General features: G+C 36.7%; 1 protein-coding gene across 2 annotated transcripts in view; it reads right to left on the bottom strand.

Moving 5' to 3' along the window:
* Epha3 (EPH receptor A3) overlaps positions 1 to 23694 on the bottom strand; it is a 306595-nt gene that overhangs the window by 104595 nt on the left and 178306 nt on the right. For both annotated transcript variants that reach the window (XM_021185614.3, XM_021185613.3), the window contains exons 4-5: positions 2814 to 2969; positions 1607 to 1942 (exon numbers count right to left, since the gene is read on the bottom strand). In XM_021185614.3, the coding sequence (XP_021041273.1) occupies positions 1607 to 1942; positions 2814 to 2969 (492 nt within the window). The remainder of the gene's footprint in view (positions 1 to 1606; positions 1943 to 2813; positions 2970 to 23694) is intronic.

The following is a 23694-nucleotide window of genomic DNA, read 5'->3' on the forward strand; positions in this document are numbered from 1 at the left end:
TGTGTATTTAAAACTATTAATTTTCTGATTAATGTATAACCAGGAAGCCAGAGGGGAATGATAAGATAGAACATAAGGAGCTTTTGCTTGTTTTCAAATATTTTTGTTTGACTTAGGGGATTATTAGAGAGCAGATTGATGTTCCTGCTTAAAGGATGTAAATCAGCTTGAAATGGACGATTTAAGTAAATCATTTACCATATAATTAAAACTGTAGACTTCCCATGTTCGCTGGCTAGGAGAAACCAGAGTCATGCAATAAGTAACATGAATATTACTCATCTTTTCATAGACAGCTAAATAAACCCATTGCATACTTTAAAATACGATTAGTTGTAAATATTAGATACCACTAATTTCAGTAAAGTCAAAGCCAGAGTGAGTAGGACAAGGATACAGCATAAAGAGGGGCAAAGCAAGTTTGCTAAGAGAGATTAAAGTGATGGCTGATAAAGCCATTGAAAGTCTCTTTTCCCACCAATGATGTTCAAGTCTCACTGTGAAAAAATGTTACAGATATCTACATTTTTCATCAAGATGAGAGATTACAAGCAAAGTTATTGAAAAACAAAAACTGGGACTGAGAATTAGAAAGGTCCATGTTTGAGTATATACTCAGGAAGGAATAATATTCAACTGTGTTGTCAGGGATTCCTCAAGGGAGTAGGTGGCTAGACATTGCAAGTGCTGAGGTATATCTTTTTGATGAATTAATTCTGGGACGAGGTTTTGATAAGATATGAAGTTTAGGGATAATTAAGCATATTTGAGGACTAATCTTTTCAGCTGTATTCCTCGTCTAACTTACTGAATTATAACTGTTAGAACTTGAGCCAGTTGGTATGAATATCACCATTCAGCAGAGTCATATTGGAGACACATTGTACAATTTCAGGTAGGGATCATATTTGTTAACTATAGCTAAGGGAACCTTGTTGGGACAGGCAAGAAAGATGTTACTGTTTTGTTTTTACTGCTTTGGTAAAATAATCCAAAAATAAAGTTAAGAGAAAACTTCACATTAATAGTACATTATTTGGGGAAGGTCACATGTGACAGGAATTTTTAAAAGCTCGAAACAAATACATGCTTGACCACTTTAGCTTGCTTGTATTCAGTTAAATTTCCCTACTCTTAAAGAAAAGAAAACCTGTGACACTCGCAGGAATTCTTTGAAATATTAAATAAGTTTGTAACTATGTATGAATCACATTTAACCAGTATAAAAATACACATAGTTTTTACAATATCTATGTAACCTTTGCAAGCATTGAATACCTGCTAGATTCTTCAAGTTTAAACCTGTGCCAAGGGATCCCTTACTGCCAAAGAATCCCAACGAGATAGTAGTAGATTTAGAGTAGTTTTGAAATCTCCTTGCAACTCTGGTTTATTCTGAACCAGAGAATTAAACTGAATTAGTAAAGTGCCAAAATTATCTAAGCAGGGGATTAGAGAAGAATTTAGGGTCTCTTTCACATCTCTCCATGCAACCTTGGGTTATTGGTTTTTTGTTTTTTGTTTTTTTCTTTTTTCTTTTTTTCTGTCCATACAAGGCTTGGTTGGTCATGGCAGCTGAAGTCTGAAACTGCCAATGTGTACTCACCAGCCTGATTAGTTGTGATGCTGACTGCTGCATACTGTCTCGGTGGCGAGCTCAGCTCTGACACCCCATTAACAGCATCGATCTCAAAGGTGTAGTTGGTGTGAGCTAGGAGGTCTGTCACTGTCACCGTGGTGTTGGTGAGTCCAAGCTGCCGAGGGAGGAAGCGGACGTTGGGGCTGCACGGCTCACACTGCCTGACATTCCACCCACACTTTTTACATATGATGTTGAAGGTAATATCCTTCCGGCCTCCTGTGTCCAGGGGCCAGCTCCAGTCCAGGATAACCGAGGTCTCGTTTATGTTCGAGATAACATTTCTTGGTGCAGATGGAGGTCCTGAAAAGTAGTTCCACAAAGATTAATGAGCATCACTTCCGGTTGCTACTATAAGGGAAATGGAAAATTTATAAAAGAACCGAAGACGTAAATAATCATTCTATCTTTATTGTCTACTCTAGTTCATCCTCAGAGGATCTGTAAGATTATAAGCACATGGATTCAAGAGGACCAGCCTCTCCAGGCTATGAACTAAGAGTTTCTATTCATGATTAAGGATCTGTTCACAAAGTCCAACAAAGAAATTTACTATAAATTCAAAACCCAGGTGAATAGTTACGAAAACTACTGTATTAGGTTTACAAATCAGAGTCCCCTCACCCTTTTATTTACCATGACCTACGACCAAGAGATAGCAAAAGATAATAAAAATCTCTGAACATAAATCCACTGTCTGTAACCTCTCCTGCCCTGTCAAATATATTGTGAGATTCTGAAGTCAGATACAGATTTTTTTTTCCTTTTAATAGGGGTTGCATTACAGGAAGTGCTTTAAAACTATTCCATTTTGTGTGATAAATGTTGCATTCATGATGAATCAAGCATGGAGAAGGAAGCAGAGCGTTTTCAGATTGCATATGGAAAACAGAAAGATGTGGGCAAATGCTTCGTACACACGGTCACGCTTGTGCGCACATGCATTTGCATGAGTGTGCACACGCACAGGCACGCTGGCACACAGTGCACATATGCAAATGCACATGTGCACATACGTGTGCGCACATGCGTGTACACGCGCGCGCACACACCCACACACCCACACACACACACACACACACACACACTTCAAAAATCACAGGAAGATACACCAAACCAAACCAAACCAAACCAAACCAATCATGGAGGCATGGGTTGCAGCAGAACTACTCACGGGTACAAGCCATGGATGGAGGGTCTTTTTCTGCCCGGAAATAATTATTCTCACACCTGCAGTTCATTGAACCATCTTCTTGTGTTGAGCTGTGTGGTGGGCACTTAGCACACTTGGCGGCACCATCCGAAGCCTTGTAGAAGCCTGGTCGACAAGCTGCAGACAAAATGGCTCTTTTTAAAATTTTTAGCAATTGTCTTGTATCTTGAAATGTGTAAAACATATTGCTCCCAGGGTTTATAGCAGCAAGTCATGTGGCCATGTGATTTCCCTTTTTGTTCATTTGAATTTGATTTATACCAAATGTCAAGGGAAATAAATGGGGGTGGGGGAGAAGCCACAAGATTTAGATTATTTTGGCATTAAAGTATGGTGACTTTTCCAACTTGTATATTCACAGCTTTACTTGGCATTGGAGGATTTGTGGTGAGCATAAGGCAAAAAAAAAAAAAAAAAAAAAAAAAAAAAAAAAACCTATGTCATGATGTAGTCATTTTAAACCATGACACAGCATGTGTCCTATCTGGACTGTAGTTACCACTGAATTGCACTGTTGGTTTGCACATAACTTTCTAGCTGGATACAACTTTGTCCTGAATACTTAAGCAACTAAAGAGGAAAATTGATACTATGCTGTATATTTTTAAAGGTTATAACATCATTATCATCATCATCACATTATCATTACTAATATTATTATTATTACTACTACTACTGTCTTGATAGTATCTTTTAACTCCTAGGACAATGGTATACCAACAAGAGTCAAGTGCATTTCATTATGTCTGGAACAGAGAGCACAATTTCCTCATTTGTCCTGTGTTAGATATGATTTGTTAATATGTGAACTTTCCTTGCAAACTCACTCACTTTCTTTCTTTCTTTGCAAGTCTCTGCATAATGTGTTTTCTAAGTCCAGGAAGCTGATTTCAGTACTGATCTCAGCTTACCCTTAGGACACTTTACACAGAAGGATGTCCCTGTTACCTTCATTTATTATGATAAATGTCTAACATGTTCTTTTTCTTTGATTCATTAAAAAGAAAAAAAAAAGCAATGGGAAGTGAAATCACTGTACAATTCCTAACAAACTTTCTCTTGACATTATTTTGGGAAAAGAATTTAGTATCCATCTTCCAAGTTTTATCTCTTAAATCTCAAATTCAAGACTACCCTGATGTTGGATGGTGTGTGGCATTTTGACACACATACAGTACAATGTACCCAGTATAACCAAATTTAATGATTTTCTTCTATCAACTTTCTATTGTGAATGCAGTGTTATTTCTACTCAAGGGAAAGGAAATGTCTTGTATAGGCAGACCTTAACTTTTACAGCATCCACTTCACTACACAGGTGACTAAAGTTCCACACTAAAGCTGAATTTTCTCTCACTCAACGTTTCTCGAAGTAAAACGAGGCAAGTCCAAAGGTAGGCCAGATCATTCATTCACTTAAACTTGCAGGTTTTCCAGTTCATATTAAGAATGTCCATTCCAGGACGATTTAGCAATGGATTTAACTTTGTTGTCGTAATGAAATACAGACAAATGAATCCTGTCTCCCCAATACAGTATAGACTAGGAACACACATGTGCACCCTACATTGCCCAAAAGCACTGCTTAGAAACTGCATTCATATCTCACATCCTATCCCCTCAGAAGGGAATGATATACACTTTCAAAACAATGTATTTTACTTCTGCTTTCAATTTAATTCATCACAGGGTGGCTTTTAATTTTCAAGAAGGCTTTGAAAATGTAATTTAAAACTAATTAATTAAACTAAAAATTAAGTTTCAATGCACTGGTGTGGTTTGTTATTTTGTTTGCTTGTAAGTTTGTCTTTGTGTTTGTTTTAGGCTTTTACAGCTTCAACATTTGACAGAATGGCACTCACTGAGTATTCAGTCACCTTTTGTTCACACTGTGAATGCCTATGGAATATTTTTACATAAAGAAGATATGTCTTAGCTACATCACATTCCACCTAGATTACTGATAACACTTAGAGATATCTATATTCAATAAGCTTATCAACTTAAATGTGGTTATATTCACTAAGTCTGCAAGCTACAAACATGATTCAAACTAGTAAGTAGAATTTGTCCAATCATGGTAAAATAATAATAGATGAAGATAAAAAAAAAAACTACAAAAATAATCAGTTTAACAAATATTCAGCAATGAACTACTGTTCTTAAGGTTTCTGATAGGCATTATTGTAAATATATTCCTGATTCTAATCACAACAAAGGATCCCTAAAGGGGCTTGGTGGGACACACTTTTAATCGCAGCACTTTGGAGGCACAGAGAGGTCTGTAAGTTGTCTGTAAGTTCCAGGCAGGCCAGGGCTACAAAGTGAGATCCTATCTCAACAAACAAACAAATAAACAAACAAACAAATAAAAGAAAAGAGAAAAGGTCTCTTAAAATGTTAAGTAAGCTGTGGACTTCAACAGATGGAATGTATTTAGAGAGCCATAAATAGGAAGTAGGCAGTTTGCCTTAACTAAACCCCCTAACAGATCAATATGGAAGGACAAATGTTCAGTTGATATAAGGCCAATATTATAAAATATTCACTCCATACCAAAACCCTTCTCTTCATTGCTAATTGAGTTCTGATTCTCTCAAGAATTGTAACCTGTAAGGTCCTCTTTTAAATTCAAAATTCATGTCAACTAAGTACCAGTGACAAAAAGAAGACCAAAAATTGGGACAAAAACAGTAGCATCCACGAGATGGATGGAATATACCTGTCTGCTCTCATTATCATAAATGATTCTAACCTTGAAGGCGAGAGCATTTTGTCTGAAGTCTAAGAAAATCAGAAGAATGTGTGTGGTGTACTCAATGACTCAGCCAGAACCCATCTCAGAATTTATTAAACTCAGAATCACCCTGCTTCTCCTTAATGCAAAAGAACCCAAGCTTTGGTGGAGGTGTAATATCCTAAGACATCTCATTCACCAGAGTAAGCAACAGGGAGCTGGGGGAATGGTGGGAGGGGGTAGAGGTGGGGTGTAGAAGAGTCTGAGGGTAGACGAGGATGAAGATAAAGTCTAATATCTGAATGTCTGGACTGTAAAAGAAAAGAAGAATAAATTAAAAAAAATACAACCCCCCAACCCCACCCAATTTCCCCAGCCCCCATCCCACCACACATATACAGCAAAGGGCTGCCTAGTCTGGCCTCAGTGAGTGAAGAGGCACACCTAACCCTCAAGAGACTTGAGGCCCTAGGGAGTGAGGAAGGTGATGGGGAGGGGGGTGGTTGGGTATCCTCTTGAAGAAAGGGGGAAGGAGAAATGGGATGAGGAACTGGGAGGGTGGACCAGGAGAGGGATAACCACTGGACTGTAAAATATAAAAGTAGAAAAAGGAGAAAGAGCAAATAGAAAATGGATGTGTAAATGTGAATCTTCATGGCTATTCTCCTGACAAACACTCCAGATTGATAGAATTATTCGTTTGATCTACTGTCTCTGTTTTTAAAGTTAGCAAGCTTCCTCTGACCTTCCTGTATTCCTGTAAGCCAATATGAGATAGCAAATACAAAAAACAAAAACAAACAAAAAAACCCAAAAGCTCTTCAAAAGATATATACATTTTAACCATTTTTTTCTGAAATGGTTTTAAATTTTTATGTGTGTCTATATATGTGTTTCTGTGTGTTTATGCCACATATGTGTGGGTGACAGACCCCCAGTAGCTGGAGGCAATTGCTAGTCTAGTAATGTGGATACTAGAACAGATCACATAGTCCTTGGAATAATTGCTGGTCTTCTTCACTGCTGATCTATCTCTTCAGCTCCATGTACAGTTTTAAAATAAAAATCTCGGCTCTAAAGTCAATGCTTACTGTAAAACAGTCTAGCTACGAAATCAGTATGCAAGGAAGATGCAAACATATTTAAAACCTGCTGCCCAATTATAGACCTCTAATTTATAACTTCCCTTAGGTAATCTGGTAGTAAAATGTTCTTGGTCAAATGGTGATGAAACTAGTCATTGATTTCAATTGCATGTTAATAAAACCAAAGGGAAATTAAACAGACTCAGATGTCTTAAATGGTAGGGTATGTCTTTAATGCCACCTTCCTATCTTTCATTGACTTTTTCCTGTTGATTTTATTCATTATATAGTCCCAGGCATATTTTCTCTACTTGTTAAACAAGGTATTTTAAAACGAGTTATGAATAGGAAATCTCATCTTTGATTTTTAAACTGATAAATGAATAGGATGAAGTACTGGTTTAAATTAACAATCATTGATTAAATGTGAGAGAGGAACCCCCTGAAGGCTACTGCGTATCATTGTGGATGCTTTAGGAATCAGACTTGTTTATATGTTCTTGATTGCTGATTAATGTGGAACAGCCCAGCCCTCTGTGAATGGTGTCATCCCTGGCAGATGGGCATAAGCTATGTAAAAAACCAGGCTAAAAACAAGCCATGAAAGCCAGCTAGTAAGCAGATTTCCCCCATGTTTTCTGCTTCTCCTCTGATTCTGCTATGTTCTTGCCCTAGCTTCCGTAAGTGACAGACAATGCTCAGGGCATGTGTGACAAATACACTCTTTTCTTCCCAAGGTTGTTTTTGGTCATTTTTTTTTTTTTTTAATCACAGCAACAGAAAGCAAACAAGAGCAAGACTCTAGCCTAGTTATTTATCAGGTGTCACAACAAATATGAATAAAAATAACAGAAGGAAGTAAAAATCACTTTAATCTATAGTAGGTAAATTAGAAGTGTATTCAGAATGTCTAATTCTAGTGGTGAAAGAAAAAAAAAACTACTAAATAGGAATTAAATATCATGGGCCCATGGGGTCTTAAAATCACACAGTGCCAGCTCCAGCAAATAATGAAGAAAACAAGGTCCTGCAGGCACAATGGTTAGAGTGGGTAAACTGAGCAATCAGTACAGAAACAATTTGAGATACAACTTTGGCCTCTTTCCCAAAGCACACAACACACTTTTCCTCCAGGTTATAATTGATGGTTCCGAGCTCCACTGATACACACAGAGAGTCAGGTTACCATAGTGAAAGAAAAACAAATGCACTTAGAAAACTGTGGTGGCTACTGTTGAAAGAAAGGAGACAGTCTTAGCTAAAAGTGAATTCTGTCTCCAGTTGACAAATGTGGCTGACTTTTAGAGAGGCATGGTCCTAATTAAGGGTTAAAAGGCTCATTTCAATTTGAATTAACCTTAAATTATAAAACAAAGCTGTTGGTAAATAATGCTCTTTCAGTATTCAGACCTGAGCTGTTACACACCAGGCTATACTACCAATTCCCAGTCGTAAACACTAATGGCCCAAACCACCAAATAAACAGATGATTTCCTACCCTTATGAATCCAAGCCTGACAGGGGCTATTTGCCAGTACAAGGTCAAAGCTACTGTTTATTCTCCAATGATCTGGACTCCCCGATCTCACAGAAACTCTATTCTTTGTCACTTGAATGGAGGTAAGATCCTTGGTCACAAGACTGGGACATTTCCATGCATTGGAAGCGGTTCTGTTCAGTTGTTAAACTGCCTTCAACCCATAGCACTGACAAAATGATCAAGTGTTTCCTTCTCCCACTACTTCCTCTCTTCAAAAAAAAAAAAAAAAAAAAAAAAAGGCCTAAAGCAAATGCTGCCACACAGAATCCGTAAAAGTATGGTATGGCTCAAAGATGGCTTAGCATTTGTGTGACTTTATTGTGCTTGCTCTTGTCATATCACATTAAGCATGAGAGGTGGCAGTAACGGTGTAACATGTTCAGTGTGCTTTCACTATGGAGAATGCTAAATGAGCCTGGCTCTGAGCATATGTTTTACTATCCTAAAATACTTTAATAGGAACGGATATGGGGAGGGGGCAAGGGAGGAAGGGAAAGAGACAGAGAGAGAGAGAGAGAGAGAGAGAGAGAGAGAGAGAGAGAGAGAGAGAGAGAGAGAGAGAAGACAGAGACAGAGAGACAGAGAGAATATGATTTTTATGACATTGTAGCACAAGAACTAAGCCCTGTCCTTTAACTTTAGGCAAAGTATTAGACGTTGTTCTGAAGCTATGATAGGATTAAAGTATCTAGGAACTGTTCCTACAAGCGACAGGGAGCAGCTAAATTGTGTTTACAATGAAATGCCCCCTTCTCTGGGTTCAAATGCCCATCCACTATGTGCAGACCATGAGAACCTGCCATCAATCCCATAATTATTCGTATAGTTTTGAAAATAGACTTAAAGTAATTTATAAATATTTGAAATGCAACATGCCAAGTGGTTAAAACTAGTAATTCAGTCTGGCAGTGGTGGTGCTTGCCTTTAATCCCAGCACTTGGGAGGCAGAGGCAGGCAGATTTCTGAGTTCAAGGCCAACCTGGTCTACAGAATGAGTTCCAGGACAGCCAAGGCTACACAGAGAAACCCTGTCTTGAAAAACCAAAACAAACAAACAAACATCCCCAAAAAACTAGTTTAATATATCAGACTAAATTTCCTGGTAAGAAATTTCCAAAAGAGCTAATGTATTTAAATGGAGAAAGAACCAATTGATCTAAAGTATGTTTGTCTACAGGAAGACATGATACCGTTGCTAACATAGAAATTAACATAACTCTTTAAACTTGAAATGCAGTTAAATAAATAATATAATAATACAATTTCATGAGCAATAGTGTCAATTTCTTGCATTTTGTAATATTTATGTTATATATAGAATTACATTTGTATAACTGTTAAATTAAAATAGGACAAATAATACATGTATCATGTTTTCTTATGAAAAATGATGAATGTTGTCTCTTATGTAACAAACTTAGAGATCATAAATTTAAACTAAGTGGACATATAAGATAAAGCCACATAACCATTGAATGTGTGTGTGTTTGTGGATTTGTATTGTGCGTATATGTTTTTATGTGTGTATCTGTTTTGTGTGTGTATATCTGTTTTGTTTATGTGTTTATGTATGTGTAAGTGTATAGGTGTATGTGTGTGTGTGTGTTTATGCTATGTGTGCATATGTGTGCTATAAGTATGTATTTGTATGTGTGTGTATGTATGTGTGTATGTGTGATTTGATCATTAAGTACAAGTCATATAACTGCAAAGTGTGTAAGCATGCACTCACTGCATGTGGAGGTGAAGCCTCAACGTCCATCTCTCTTTCCCAGCCTGATGCACAAACACTTAATCATCACAGTTTTATTAGCACTTGCTTCGGTTATCCTATTACACTATGCTCTTTCTTAGTCTACTTGTTTACACGTATATCTTTTTACAAGGGCAACATGACTGTGCATGACTGTTGACTAGAAGTTTTGATAAGCTGTTAATGTGAACCTCACACTTTTAATCTCAAGCGGTTAATTCTCCTCTTGAGAAAAAATTTCAAAATTAGTTTATTATTTTTAAAATAGGAAATTTAAATGAAATCTAAGAAATATATCAGACTTGGAGGAAAATCACCCAATATGTTTAATGCTGCAAGACATTCACAGCTGGAATAATTGTGCTATTATTTGCAGTGCCAATCAGCCACACTCTGAGGTGGGCAAAGCCCTGAGATGTGAGGAAGAATATCATCACTATATTTTTATCAGAAACCTCTGTATGTGCCTTTATTGTTTAACATGAACAAACATTAGAATTGTTGATTTATATTTTGAGGAAATGCCTTCAAGTTTCAGATGTACACTGTAACCATCTATATAACACTATAAGGTTCCTATTGAAATTTACATTTATTTTTGGTTTTAGTCAAATGACTAAAATGATATTATGATTTGAAAACCAATAGATATAAAATAAACCTATCATATTTAATTTATACATTATTTACCTTGTTGACATATAGTACTGCTCACTAGAGGAGGATTGCCATTAATATGCATGAAATATTGTCTCTAAGAGCAGGTTCTCAGAACTTCCTTCCCACTTCCATTTTGTTCCTCTGCCTTACTCTCTTCCCAGTCAGGTCAAACTCCTAAATCGACTGGAAGTGGGAAGAAGTTCTGAGAACCTGCTCCTTTTTAAAAAGATGATTGAGGAAGATATTCAGTGTCAACCTCTACTGCCATGTGAAGGTTCACATATGTGCATACACACAGACATCACAGTTTAACAGCTTCGCATGAGAGGTGAGCATAACCGCATTAGAACATGCGAGAGACCTGAGAAGTGAATTATCTGATTGTTTCCAAGAACTCCTGAATTTATTTTTTAATATATTTTATTACGTATTTTCCTCAATTACATTTCCAATGCTATTCCAAAAGTCCCCCATACCCTCCCCCCTCCCCCCCATTTCCTTACCCACCCATTCCCATTTTTTTTTTTATAACAGGTTTTAGTTTTCATCTGTACCTTAAGCATGGAGGCAGGTAAATGTCTCTGAAAGGAAAAATAAGTCATGTTTATACTCAATTCTTCATTAAAGGAATATTGAAGATGGATTACTTTACAAGACCATCTATTTGTTTATCATGGATTAAATTATCTACACTGTCTATGAAGAAACAAAGAGCTTTTATTGTATAGTAAGGAAAACAACAAATTACTTCCAAACCAAAAACTTTAAAAAAGTAATAAAACAGATTAGAGAGGTGATCAAAGAGCATTTGTTAAGCTTCTGAAAGGAGCTCAGTTCCTAGCACCCACAATGATTCATAAAATCATCTCCCTTGGAGAGTTTGAAATTTTTAGTATCAAAAAATTTTACTTTTCACTCACTGGATGCCACAAAGTGGGTAACTCTGTTTTAAAAATAAAACAATCATCTTATTTTGAAAGATATGATAATCATCAATAATTTATATGTTTCTAAGTAAAACAATAATACAGTTAGGTGTCAAGAGAAGACTTCCATAGATGGGTGTGATGCTGGGCAGGGGTTGTGGTTCTGCACAGGGTGGCACAATGCTCGTGACACAGAGCTTTGGAATAAACAGAGGAAGATGCAAAGTTCAAGCCATTGTGAAGTGGTATGTGAAAAAGTTATCAGAAAAACACAACTCATTATGAGGTGCCTAGGACAAATGGACACATGTATAGCACAACTCTTGCACGTAGACTCAGAGAATATCATGAAAGTGGGGTAGAAAAGTTGTAACAGCCTCAGGAAGCAGAAAATCTGAGGTGAAATTTTGTCTTCTAGAAATGACAGTGAAGATTCACAAGTGATACTCAAACAGTGGCTGCCATAACGAGATGTCAATGAGGATAGGTAGACATGTTATGGGGTTCAAACCCCTAGACATATATTAGAAAAAATAGCTTCTGCAAGGAAACTAATAAACCGTAATGGAGGAATACAATCTGCTTTCATTTCTCAATACCCATCATATTCTCTGTGCTCAATTACTATGTTTAGTTAACCACAGACATCTAAAGAGAAAAAATACCCTGTTGAAGCATTTCATGGTAGGATCAATCAGTATTAACGTTTCAAAATGAAATCCTGGGAAAAAGATGAACAAATATGTAAAAATATTTATGAGTCTAATTCACTGATAATGATAAAATATAAAATATAATGAGCACATGTACAAAGTTCAATAATATATACAATTGACTACTCATAAGTTGTATTATAAGTTTTAAAATGAGATTGTCAGTTTCTCAATTTACCTTTTAAGACAATATTGACATCAAAGCAATGTCTTTAGAGTAAGAAAATATGAACTGTATTTATTAAAATTTAATTTTACAAAAAGAATATTTTAAGTAATATTGAAATTAAAAGAAGCAATTTTTAACCAAACAAAATATCTATAACTGTGTTTATTATCTAATATTAAAATAAAGGCTGTAATTTTCATTAGTTTGTATAAAGTTAATTTAAAGACGTGCTTTTTGTAAACAGCAATGGAAAGCCCAATATTTGTCTGAAAAGTGAGGGTCAGGAAAGAATTGGCAAGAGTAGGAAAAAGAAAAAAATCAACCCAGAATATCATTGGAACAGAATGTGTGGGTGTCAAATCGTGGGTGTCATGCAGATCAATGAAACCATGAAATACTTGGGAAGTTTCATGCTAAGGGAATGCTTTTAATACATATTGAGTGTTGTCAGAAGTCATTGAAACTTCACGCATGAGGTCCACAGTAATCAGATTTATGTTTCAAAGTTCATTCTTGCAATGTGAGGAAAATGTATTGATCAGAGTTAGGAAGCAACAAAGAGAAGTCTGTGGAAAGAATCATAGCAAGAGCTGAGAGGACATAAGTAGACAAATTATTATAGATATAGAACCATAATCGGCTGAATTATTTTGTAGTAATATTGATGAGTGTTTGGGATACATATGGTGATGCAAGAAAATGAAAGAAATCTTATGCTTTTGATGGGTATGTTAATTCACCTGGTTGCAAAGATTGTTACATATCTCACACATACACACACACACAGAAACACACAACCAAAGAAACACACAAACATACATATGTGCAAAATATGTAGTATGTATTTGAAGAAGCAATTAGGATCACACTCCATATAGTCTTATTTTTAAAAGTAGTTTAAAGTACTAATATGGTAGAAAAATTATGTATTTTGATGTGTGGGGAATTACAGGCTGGTATCCAGTTGAACTGAGGTCTGAACCCCAATGGTCATAATTCACATAATTCACCTCATGGTCCTGGAACTCTGGCCCCTACCTAAGTTACCACCTCCCACAGCCCCCCATAAGAGAAGCATGGATAACTGGATAAGTTACAAGGCTTCTACATGTTTTAGGTTCCTTGTCCATAAAATGGCGGTGGTTAAAAGATGTTGATAGGATTTTGTAATTCTTAAATGAATGTCTTATACTTTATGCACAGTAGAATTTGGTGTTTGGAATGTTTTACCTGAATAATTAAATAGTTTAATAATATGCACAAATGGTTGCAAGTGTATGGAACAAGTTAATTTATTAATCTATTTGAATAATACTAAACCACATTTTCCTTTTCCTTTTCTTATTTTCCTCCTTTTGAAGAATTTGTTCCTTGGAATGTCATGCTACTTACTATCTTTGTCAATTAAACTTATACCCTCAAAGAAGTTACAAAAATACAACACACAATGTCTTTCCCATTCCATAGCTAGCTATTAATAAGCAAGTGACCAGCTTTTTGCTATACCCAATACTTACAACTATTGAGATTTTCATAGATAATACTATTTCTACATAACTTTTCTCTAAATCTATATACATGGCAGTGTAAATTTCGCTCTTTGATGAAATGTCAGTTTATCTGGCCACACATAACTTGCTAATGCCTTCTCTGTCTTCTGAAATCCTTGTGTTTACTTGTGGAATGAGAAAAGCACACTGGGGCCATTCAGAACTAAGTGAAATGAGGACCTCTGACTTCATAGCTCCCAGCCTCTGCATCTTTATGCAGATTCGCCCTGTCAACCCTTAGTATGGCAAGTTTTCCCTTTTATTCCAGAAGCTGCCACATCCACCAGCAAACACTTCCAAACTTGGCTGCCTTCCCTCCACATCTTACCCTCACTTTGGGAAAGGAGTTTTCCTTTATCGAATTTCAAAACACATAGGACTTGGCGAACTTTTAGTTTTTTATGTCTCATTTCTTAATAAGTACAGAGCCTTGGCTTAGGTGACAGTAATCCTCTCAGATTTCTGACACTTGCTCCAGTCTGCATCATGTTGGCACTGACCAAAGTCTCCTCTGATAAGTTTTTTTTTTTTTTTGACAGTTAATGAGAAGGAAAATGCTGTAGCTATTAGTCTAAATCCTAAGGGATAAGTATCCAGAGGATGGAAACCACATTCACATATGGCCTTAATTGACAGGCTCTTCTAGGTGATCATAGCATTGAGCCCAAAGTCCAATGGACACTCGCATATTTCCTTGGTGCAAAATAGGAAACTCATTTGTGTCGGGTAAGTATATACATTTTCATGCATAATTGCTTTTCTCACCCCACCCCCCATGGACTTTTCTGATGAAACAGACTCATCTGGTTAGTCTGAGTCAAACTGTATAGAATTCTAACAAAATTCTAGGCTTGTATGTAAAGCAATTTTAACCACGAGAGATATAGTAATCAGACTCACTCTGCAGGATGTACTTGGGATTTAAGTGAGCGGAAGACAACACATTTGCCTATCTAGGCGTCATAAACCTGGGAGCAGCAGGCCAGCTCCATAAATAACTTTCCATCAAGAAACTTAGGGACATTTATGGAAGGGCTTTAATTTAACAGCACTCTTCCTGTTCATCTGTGAACTGCACTTCATTCCTGTAGTACAGCATCCCACCTCACTCAGCCATTTATTGACTATGTAAGGATTCAGTTTTCTGCATGTGCATGTATTTATACTTCTAAACCTGCTCCCTGGTCCATGCTAGTTTAAAGGGGTGCTATTGTCCCTTCTGCTTCCCTACAGTTTATTTATTTTGCTCCATCTTTCTATTTCATTTAAGGTTCCTTAGATTAGGAGCAAGCAGGAAACAAGTACAATATTTTGCCGCTGAAAGAATAGCTGACATGATAAGAAAGGGCTGTACCCCCTCATCTTCCATAACTGATGTCACAACGAGATGTTTCTTAGTGCACAGACTGTTCTAATTGTTTAGCACTGTAGCTTCTTTACTCAGTTGTGTGTTTTCCAATAGGAAGAAGAGGCTCCTTCCATCTCTCCCTGATACACATGACGAGCTGAATACTGTTACACGGTGTAGGAATCCCTCTCATCACAAACCCAGAGGATGAGGCAGATAGACAAAACAGCAGACTTTCTCCCCCTTCCCACACATGACTTATTTGCTTTCACAACAGCAGACTTCAAGGGCAGCTAACAAAATGTTCTTGGGTCAATTCATATGTTAAGAATGTGCTTCTGACAAATCCATGCACATTGTAGATGTAATGAAATCTGGGAACAGTGTCATTGGACCAGCCAGTGAAATAAAAACAATCAGACATGTACCTTTTACATAGAAGTACCTCTCAATCCTTCCTTGGTCAACTCTTATAGATATGAGATTATGCTTTCAGCAGCTATAGTGATAGTGGTATTACTTTAGAAGTTCTTTTATATGTTAAACTATAGGCAGTTAGAACAACCAACCATACAGAAAGTTATTCATATCTTAGAAACAATATTTTATCCATATTCCAAAAGTGATTTTTTAGGATATTAAAAATTTTCCAAATTTGGGCGGTGGTGGCACATTCCTTTAATCCCAGCACTTGGGAGGCAGCGGCAGGCAGATTTCTGAGTTCAAATCCAGTCTGGTCTACAGAGTGAGTTCCAGGACAGTCAGGGATACACAGAGAAACCCTGTCTCAAAAAACAAAAAAACAAAAAAATTTTTTTTTCCCAAAGAGTTGTTCAGTGTGCTATATCTGTCCCCATTGCTGGTATTCTAAGCATAATGTGTTTTTTGTTTGTTTGTTTGTTTGTTTGTTTGGTCGTTTTTTAGTTTTTTTCTTCTATTCTTTATACTAAATTGGTACATAATGAAGTTTATGTAAGAAGGAGAACACTTGCTATGGTGCCCTGAAGTTTTAACACCTAACAAGGTTGATTTAAAAAAAAAAAATCCCACATCACATAATAAACGGACAATCACCTCTATTTAGCATGTCTCCCAGGATTTGAAGACGACAGAAGATGGCTCAGTGATTAAAAGGAGGATATGTTTTCTCTCAAGCAAAGATAATGTCTCCATAGTCACCTCACTTTCATTTTATTAGTGCAAATTCTATTCCTTTGTGTCAACTCTAACTCGAAAATTAAACACCTTTGGGGACACCAGGGAATAGCATGAGATGAACACCATTCTGACCACAGCTGGAGTCCAGCCGGCTGCTGCTTTAACAGCTCAAGTGAATGGCATGGGTGTCACGAAAAGATAATGGCAGAGAGTTGGTGCTTTCATCTGCTCTACCCACTGTCTTATCATTTTCTGCTTATGTGTATAAATGTACTTCTTTCTTCTAGCTATTACGAATGAGGCTGGTAATCTAATACTTACTATAAAAGAATGATTAGCATTAGAGATTTATTTTAATATTTGAAATTTTCCCATGTTCAGAATTCTCACTCTTTTGAACATATCAGTTGCTTACTTATGTTTACTATAATCCTAGAAAAATTGTCTCACAAATAAAGATATATAGTATTTGTTATATAGTACCTCTATAATATGTAATATTATTTTGTCAAGACAATTCTCAGAATATTTTAAATTTATCTAAGTGCTTACAGACGGCAAATTGAAATGAAGATATTAACATTTAGACTGAAATGAAAAACTGCTCAAGTCTTCAGTTATAGCATGTGGCTGGTAATTTGGACTTCTGAAAGCCAAAGGCCACTTTTACTTGGTACACTGTACCAATCTGAGACTATGGTTATTGCATAAAAGGTAAGTCTATTCCCAAGGATGTTTTGTCTTAGGAACCAGTCCTCATCTGAATGGGGTTTGATGGGTGTTGTCTAAGTGCTACATCCACTCCAGTAGTGACAAGGGCAACAGGCCCTGAAAACCTGGGCACTGTCCTGAGGCAAAAAGTTTACGGAAACTTAGTTTCCTGGAATTGTGGCATCCTGTATAATGAATGCTCCAATGTCCTTGCTTTAATTGGCAAATGGATCTGTGTGCTTTCCCTCAGTATTGCTTTATTATAAGTGCCTCTATTTGACATATAGCTAAGTTAGATTCTAGGCAGTCTTTGATTCACCCTAGACATAAATAGCTAAGTCACTGCCCTACACAGGAATTTACCGTTATCTAGGAAGAAGGAAGTTTGTGGTCTAAGGAGGAACCAGAGGAGATACTTAGAACTATAGATAGCCGAGTTACACCCATACACAAGTATTTACAATGGCCTAGGGGGAAGGTGGGCTATACAATAGACTAGAATAGGAACTATGGCAAGGGCTTCCTGCGCTGACTTCTAAGATTAAATGGACATTAGGTGGAGCTTTTTTTTGATCACAGTTGTTAACATTGAATTTTAACCCAGTTGGTTCCTGCCAGTCCTTCTTTGTTTGCATTCCTGTTTTGTGTAAGAATTCAGTAACCTCACGTTCGGTACCTTGCTGGTGTGTCACCTAACTTCCCTATTTTCTTCTGTATAAAAAGTTTGATGCTCAATTTGACAAATTACATTCAGATCCACACTCCCTTGTGTCCAGTCTGTTTGTCACCCCAATTCCTGCTGACTCTATGCCCATCTGCCGGAACCCCTGATTCCCACGGATTGAGGGGGGCTGACTGGTCCCGGTCCTTGGCATCTAAGTTTTTAAGCTTTCTTTTTCTCTTCATCCTTTCCTTGCTAGGGCATCCATCACGATGCTTCTATGTTGAAATCTAACCCTCTGCATATGTAGCAGAAGATGGTCTAGTCAGCCATCACTGGGAAGAGAGGCCACTTGGTCTTGCAAACTTTATATGCCCCAGTACAGGGGAATGCCAGGGCCAAGAAGTGGGAGTGGGTGGGTAGGGGAGCAGGGTGGGGGAGGGTATAGGGAACTTGCAGGATAGCATTTGAAATGTAAATAAAGAAAATATCTAATAAAAAAGAAAAAGAAAAAGAAATCTAACCCTCTTGCCATGAATGTTGTATTGTCACCTCCTCCCACAGTGGCTCATGTTGTAACAGTGATAATGCATTGAGAAAAATGAATCGGTCTCTATATATGATTCTGTATTAAAGATGCTAACACAAAAATATTAGTAATAGTGAGTGAAATAGACTAACTCCTTTTCATCCATCTGTGCAGATATATGTGTGCTTAATTGCCTAGTGTCCATGGCGCAATACCAGCCTCCTCAACCTCTGCTTCCTCTGTCCTCATTCTTCCCATAATTACCTTATGATAAAGGATATAGACTAACAAAAATTCTGAAAATCTCCTATATTGTAGAAACTAGAGTAAGAACCAACGATACTGAGAAAGAAAAGCAAGAAGTATTCAGTGAGATCTCTAGGTATTAGATGTCATTAGTATTATTTATATCCAGGAAAATATCAGTTGCCTTGCCATTCCCCTGGTCTTGGACAGCCTGCAACCCTGATTTTGCAGAATTGACACATAAAATGTACACAATACAATTGTTTGTATATAGCATGAGAGTAAATAAAATACAGACACAATAAAATGACTGATAATTAACATTATCTTGTGATTTATCTTTCTAGCCACAGTGAACATGTGGCACATTTTTTGTTGTTTGTTTTGCTTTGGGTTATTATTACTTTGACACATTGTAATTAATTCTGCTTGGCCTGTGCAAAATCAGAATGCTGCCCCTGTGTAGTTATTTAGGGACCACAAGGATAATCTTGGTGATGAGAAATGGCTTGATATCTGATCTTTTTTTTTCTTCCCAAGAATCTTGGAGTCTATAAGCTCATTGTATGAAACAAACAGAGGTTTGGTACATAAAAGATTTCTATTAAAGGTCAAATGTACCCAGTAAAAGTGGTTTGACACAGTGTCTAAAAGACAGTAAGACAAACTACTCAAATAATTGTAATATATACTTTCTCAACAATAGCAAAAAAAAAAGATCATTTCAAAAGATGGAAAGTTGCTTAGAAAGTAACTTCCTTCATAGCTGTTAATAGTGATCAAAATAATACCTCAAATTTCCATCTCAGGACGAGAGTAGTAAAATTTCTTTTCACTATGGAAACGAGGATCTCCCATCACCAACAGGAAGGCTTTATAGAGTACCTCTTCTAGTTACTGTAGTCTTTTATGGCCAAGTATGATTGTAAAATACATTACACAAAATCAATAATAAAAATATTCATATGATCCAAGGTTCTCCCAAATTGAACCTGACTGGGTCAGGGCAGAAGGCTGATGTCTGGAATGCAAGTAATATACTGCATTATTGATGCCTGTCAAATAACGGAAATTGTTACAAATTAATTCATCCTAACCTAATTAACCCCGTGTGCAATATTATATGCATTCCAGACAAGCCCTGTTTTGCTCTGGCCATAAAACTAGAAAAGACAATACTTCAACCCATAAAAATTGCCATTTAACCCACTTAGAAACCTCAAAGATTATTGCTTAGGAAGGAGAGAGGGAGAAGAAGGCATTACCTCATCTGCTTGAGCAACTCTCGGTGTAAGGTAAAAATGTTCTCTAATACTTTTAATTGTACAAATAATCTTAGGAAATACCTAGTTTCATACCAACACACACAGACACACACTCACACACAGTTTGAGCCAGGAATGGAGAAGCTTTACCATCTTTGATCTGCTAGTGCAAAAATGATTGTTTTATGTTTAGGACACCTTGGAGTTCTGACTTTTCAGGTACATATATATCTGGCCACTTTCATTACTGTGTGTATAGTCATTAAGATTGGCCTTCACGCAATTGCTAGGAAGGTTTTAAATTGCTTTTATTGTGTTTTATTGCTTTTACTGCATTTTTACTGCTCTCTCTCTCTCTCTCTCTCTCTCTCTCTCTCTCTCTCTCTCTCTCTCCACATACCTTTACCAATGCTCATTTTCCAATTATGTACTTGTCCTTTGGTATGATAGGACACATTTAAACACAGCCAAATCTAAAACCCTCATGTGCTCTAAATCTGCCTAGGATATACTCCACTTTGATATTTGCCAGTCATGTCCTTCCAGTAAGCTGGAGATGCTTGTGAGCTATAACTACTGATTTTCTTATCACTAACAAAAGACATGGCAACTCAGAGGAAAGGTCTATCTATGGAATTCTCTTAAAATTTCAGCCTGATTTTCTGTGATCACCTTTCTTATTCCACTAAGATATTTACTTATTAATCACAAAAAGGATATCTGTATTTTCTAGTTTTACCTGTTGGTCAGTTAATGTTTATTAAAAAATGGGAGGAACAGGTTCTGGCAAAGTAGATTGTCTGTAGTTAGTACGTAGATATGTCGACATGTGCTTTTGGTATTTCCCAATTTCTTTGTCATCTTATAACATGCACTCAAGGCTCTGGGCTTAATTTCATGGGTATAATGTCTGTCTCAATGAGAAACAGTAGCACACATCTATAATCTCTGTTACAAAGAGACTAAGGCAGGAAGATTAATTATGGGCCCAGCTTGGCAATACATAAAATTTCTGTCAGAAAGAAGGAAAGAAGGATGGGACACAAGAAACAAGGTAACAAGGGAAGGAGGAAGGACAGGAATCTTAAATGGTGGTTATGAGTCCTGGAATGTTCATGCACGATGTGTCTAGCACAGTGGAAGCGATTACTTAAAAAAAAAAAAATTCTGTAACCCTACTAAGTTAAGCTGCCAATATTCTGCTAATATCTTTACATTTCCAATGTCATTATTTTAACATGGAGCAAACATGTTAAACATGCTTTTAAGTATGTTAGAAAACTAAGAATTCCCCACCCCCATTAAGGAAATGAAGCATCAATACAGAGAAAACTGAAACAGATTTTGAAAATATGTCTCTCTCTTTAAACTTTAGAAGAGCAGAAGGGAAATATTTTGTGGTTGATCTCTATTTTAGGACAAGATGAAAAGATACCTAAAAATATTAGAGGGGGGGTATCATATGCGGAAGTTGTCAGAATGTGTTAGTGAAATATCACATGTGACAAAAACTAATGTGAACTGATGCCTCACTGAGTAGATGTCATTGCTTTGGTGGCCTGTTGATCCTGACACCACCGTACAGGATCAAAGCATCTTTCATGGCGATAAAGTTGGCAACATGGATGTGAAATAGTGCCAGAGAGACTGAATAAGTTTGAGCATCCCCACCTGGTGCCATGAAAATGGCACACACAATTCATAATTCAGAGGTATTATTCCTATCCTATACTTACTTTTAGAACAGTTCTGGCCATCACCTACATCGCCTGAGGCACATTTAACCATTGGTGTGATGCCATTCTAGAAATGCCTCCTATCTTCATATTACATACTTTTTTAAACATGACATTTCAGATGGGCAGGCACAGAGTAGGACTCATGCATGCTTGCTATGCAGACACCATGCTCAGATAGTTGCCTGGCAGACGCCTCAGTGGACACATCTATTTTTAGAGAGATTCTTGGGATTTATAGCTGGCATTTGTGTCAGCTAGAAAATGAAGTTCTGAAATGAGAATAAACATTTTACTTCAAACCAAGCTCCCTATGTCACAATTAAATTTTTTGGCACCTCATATCAGTGTTGGGTTTTCTCCATAAAGCTGCCTGTGAGGCCAATTCAGTATAGGTCTGAAGAGAGCTAACTTTGCTGTCTAGGCAGTGGCTATGTTTATATATAAGAGGACAGCCATTTTTATTTCTCTTCACAGGTTTCTAGAGATAATGACATCATATGACCTCAGGAAAATATCCTAAATCAAGAGTAAGCGTTCACACTAAAGCAGATCAGTTTGAATAGGTTTCTATTAGCCAATACTATCCCAATTTAAAAACAAAACAAAAAAAGATCTTTATTAATTGCTGAAGTGGCCTTGAGGTGTTCAGTCAGAACTGAGATCTGAACTTTAGGTCTCATTCCAAATGTCTCAGTAGCAGTACATAATACAGTTGATTCATAGACAAAGCATGCCCCTTAATTATTATCATACACAAATCGGTTGTTAAAAAAATTGTTAGCAAAATAAGAATGGGAAATTTAATAAACACATCCATACACAAGCTCACAGAGAAAGACACACAGATGGATGGAAACACACACACACACACACAGAGAGAGAGAGAGAGAGAGAGAGAGAGAGAGAGATTGAGAGAGAGAGAGACTCATATAACAGCCATCCAGGAATAATTGGCTGGGTGTTCCTAGATGATGTAATGAAGCAACAGGTATTTTTCTTACTAATTTATAAGATTTCAGTCAGGCTTTATGGTCCATTTAAAAGCACTCTGTTTATATTTTGTAAGCTGCCTTCAAGGTGCCAGATAGCTGAATGCTTCTTATGTTACTGATGAGGTCATCATGAGTAACATGCTGGGAACAGCAGGATTGACCCCAGGCTTGGGAAGGAGGCAGGCCTCCACTGTGTGTCTTCATTTGTTCTTTCATATTCGCCTCCAGAAGCTTTTATTCTGCAACCAGTGTGCCCTGGACTTTAGATGAAAACATTCTATAACACTGATGTCTTTTACATTAACCTGTTTGATCAAATTATTTTATTTATGTCTGCATGACTGTAAAATGTATAAAAGTTACGTATGTGCATTAAGTGTCATCACAAAGAAAGCATAATGAAATGGTTATGAGAAGTTAACTACTTTGATTTATGTACTCTGATTTCTGTGTGGTGTGCATTGTGTGTGTATTCCAAACTACGCATGTGAATGTGAATGTTAAAGTGTCTGGTTTCTTCTATTGTGTGAATTCTAAAGACAAAATTCTGGTTGTCAGGTTTGTAGCAGGACCTTTAATTTACCTCATTAGACATCTAATGAACACATAAAGGAGTTTAAAACTAGAAGAGTAACCTGTGTACAGCTTCAAATGTTAATTTGATTATGTGCTGGTAATTTAATCATTAAGACAATGAAAACTTTTTTAAAAATTAATTTTACTGAGGAGTTTGGGGGAAGAGAGTCGTCTATCAGTGTATATTTAAGTCACACAAAAATCTCTGCTAGAACAGATTTCTCCAATAAGTACATGAAGAAAGATTCATTTAAAATTTTTTCTACAATGGAGAGCAGTACTGTATGTATTTGTGAATAGATAACATCAAATTAATGTTATAATGGGCTCAGTTACAAATTGTTAACAACAGACTACATTAAACTTTTTACAAGTATAACTTACTTTGCAAAAATATACATATCTCCCATTATAAATATGATAATTCCTTTTATTTTACCTATAAATACTTTTAACAGCAGCAAATGGTATGTGGAAACCAAAT

This window comes from Mus caroli, unplaced genomic scaffold (genome assembly GCF_978045245.1).
Source record: "Mus caroli unplaced genomic scaffold, Mus_caroli_1 scaffold_17, whole genome shotgun sequence".
NCBI classification, from domain to species: Eukaryota; Metazoa; Chordata; class Mammalia; order Rodentia; family Muridae; genus Mus; species Mus caroli.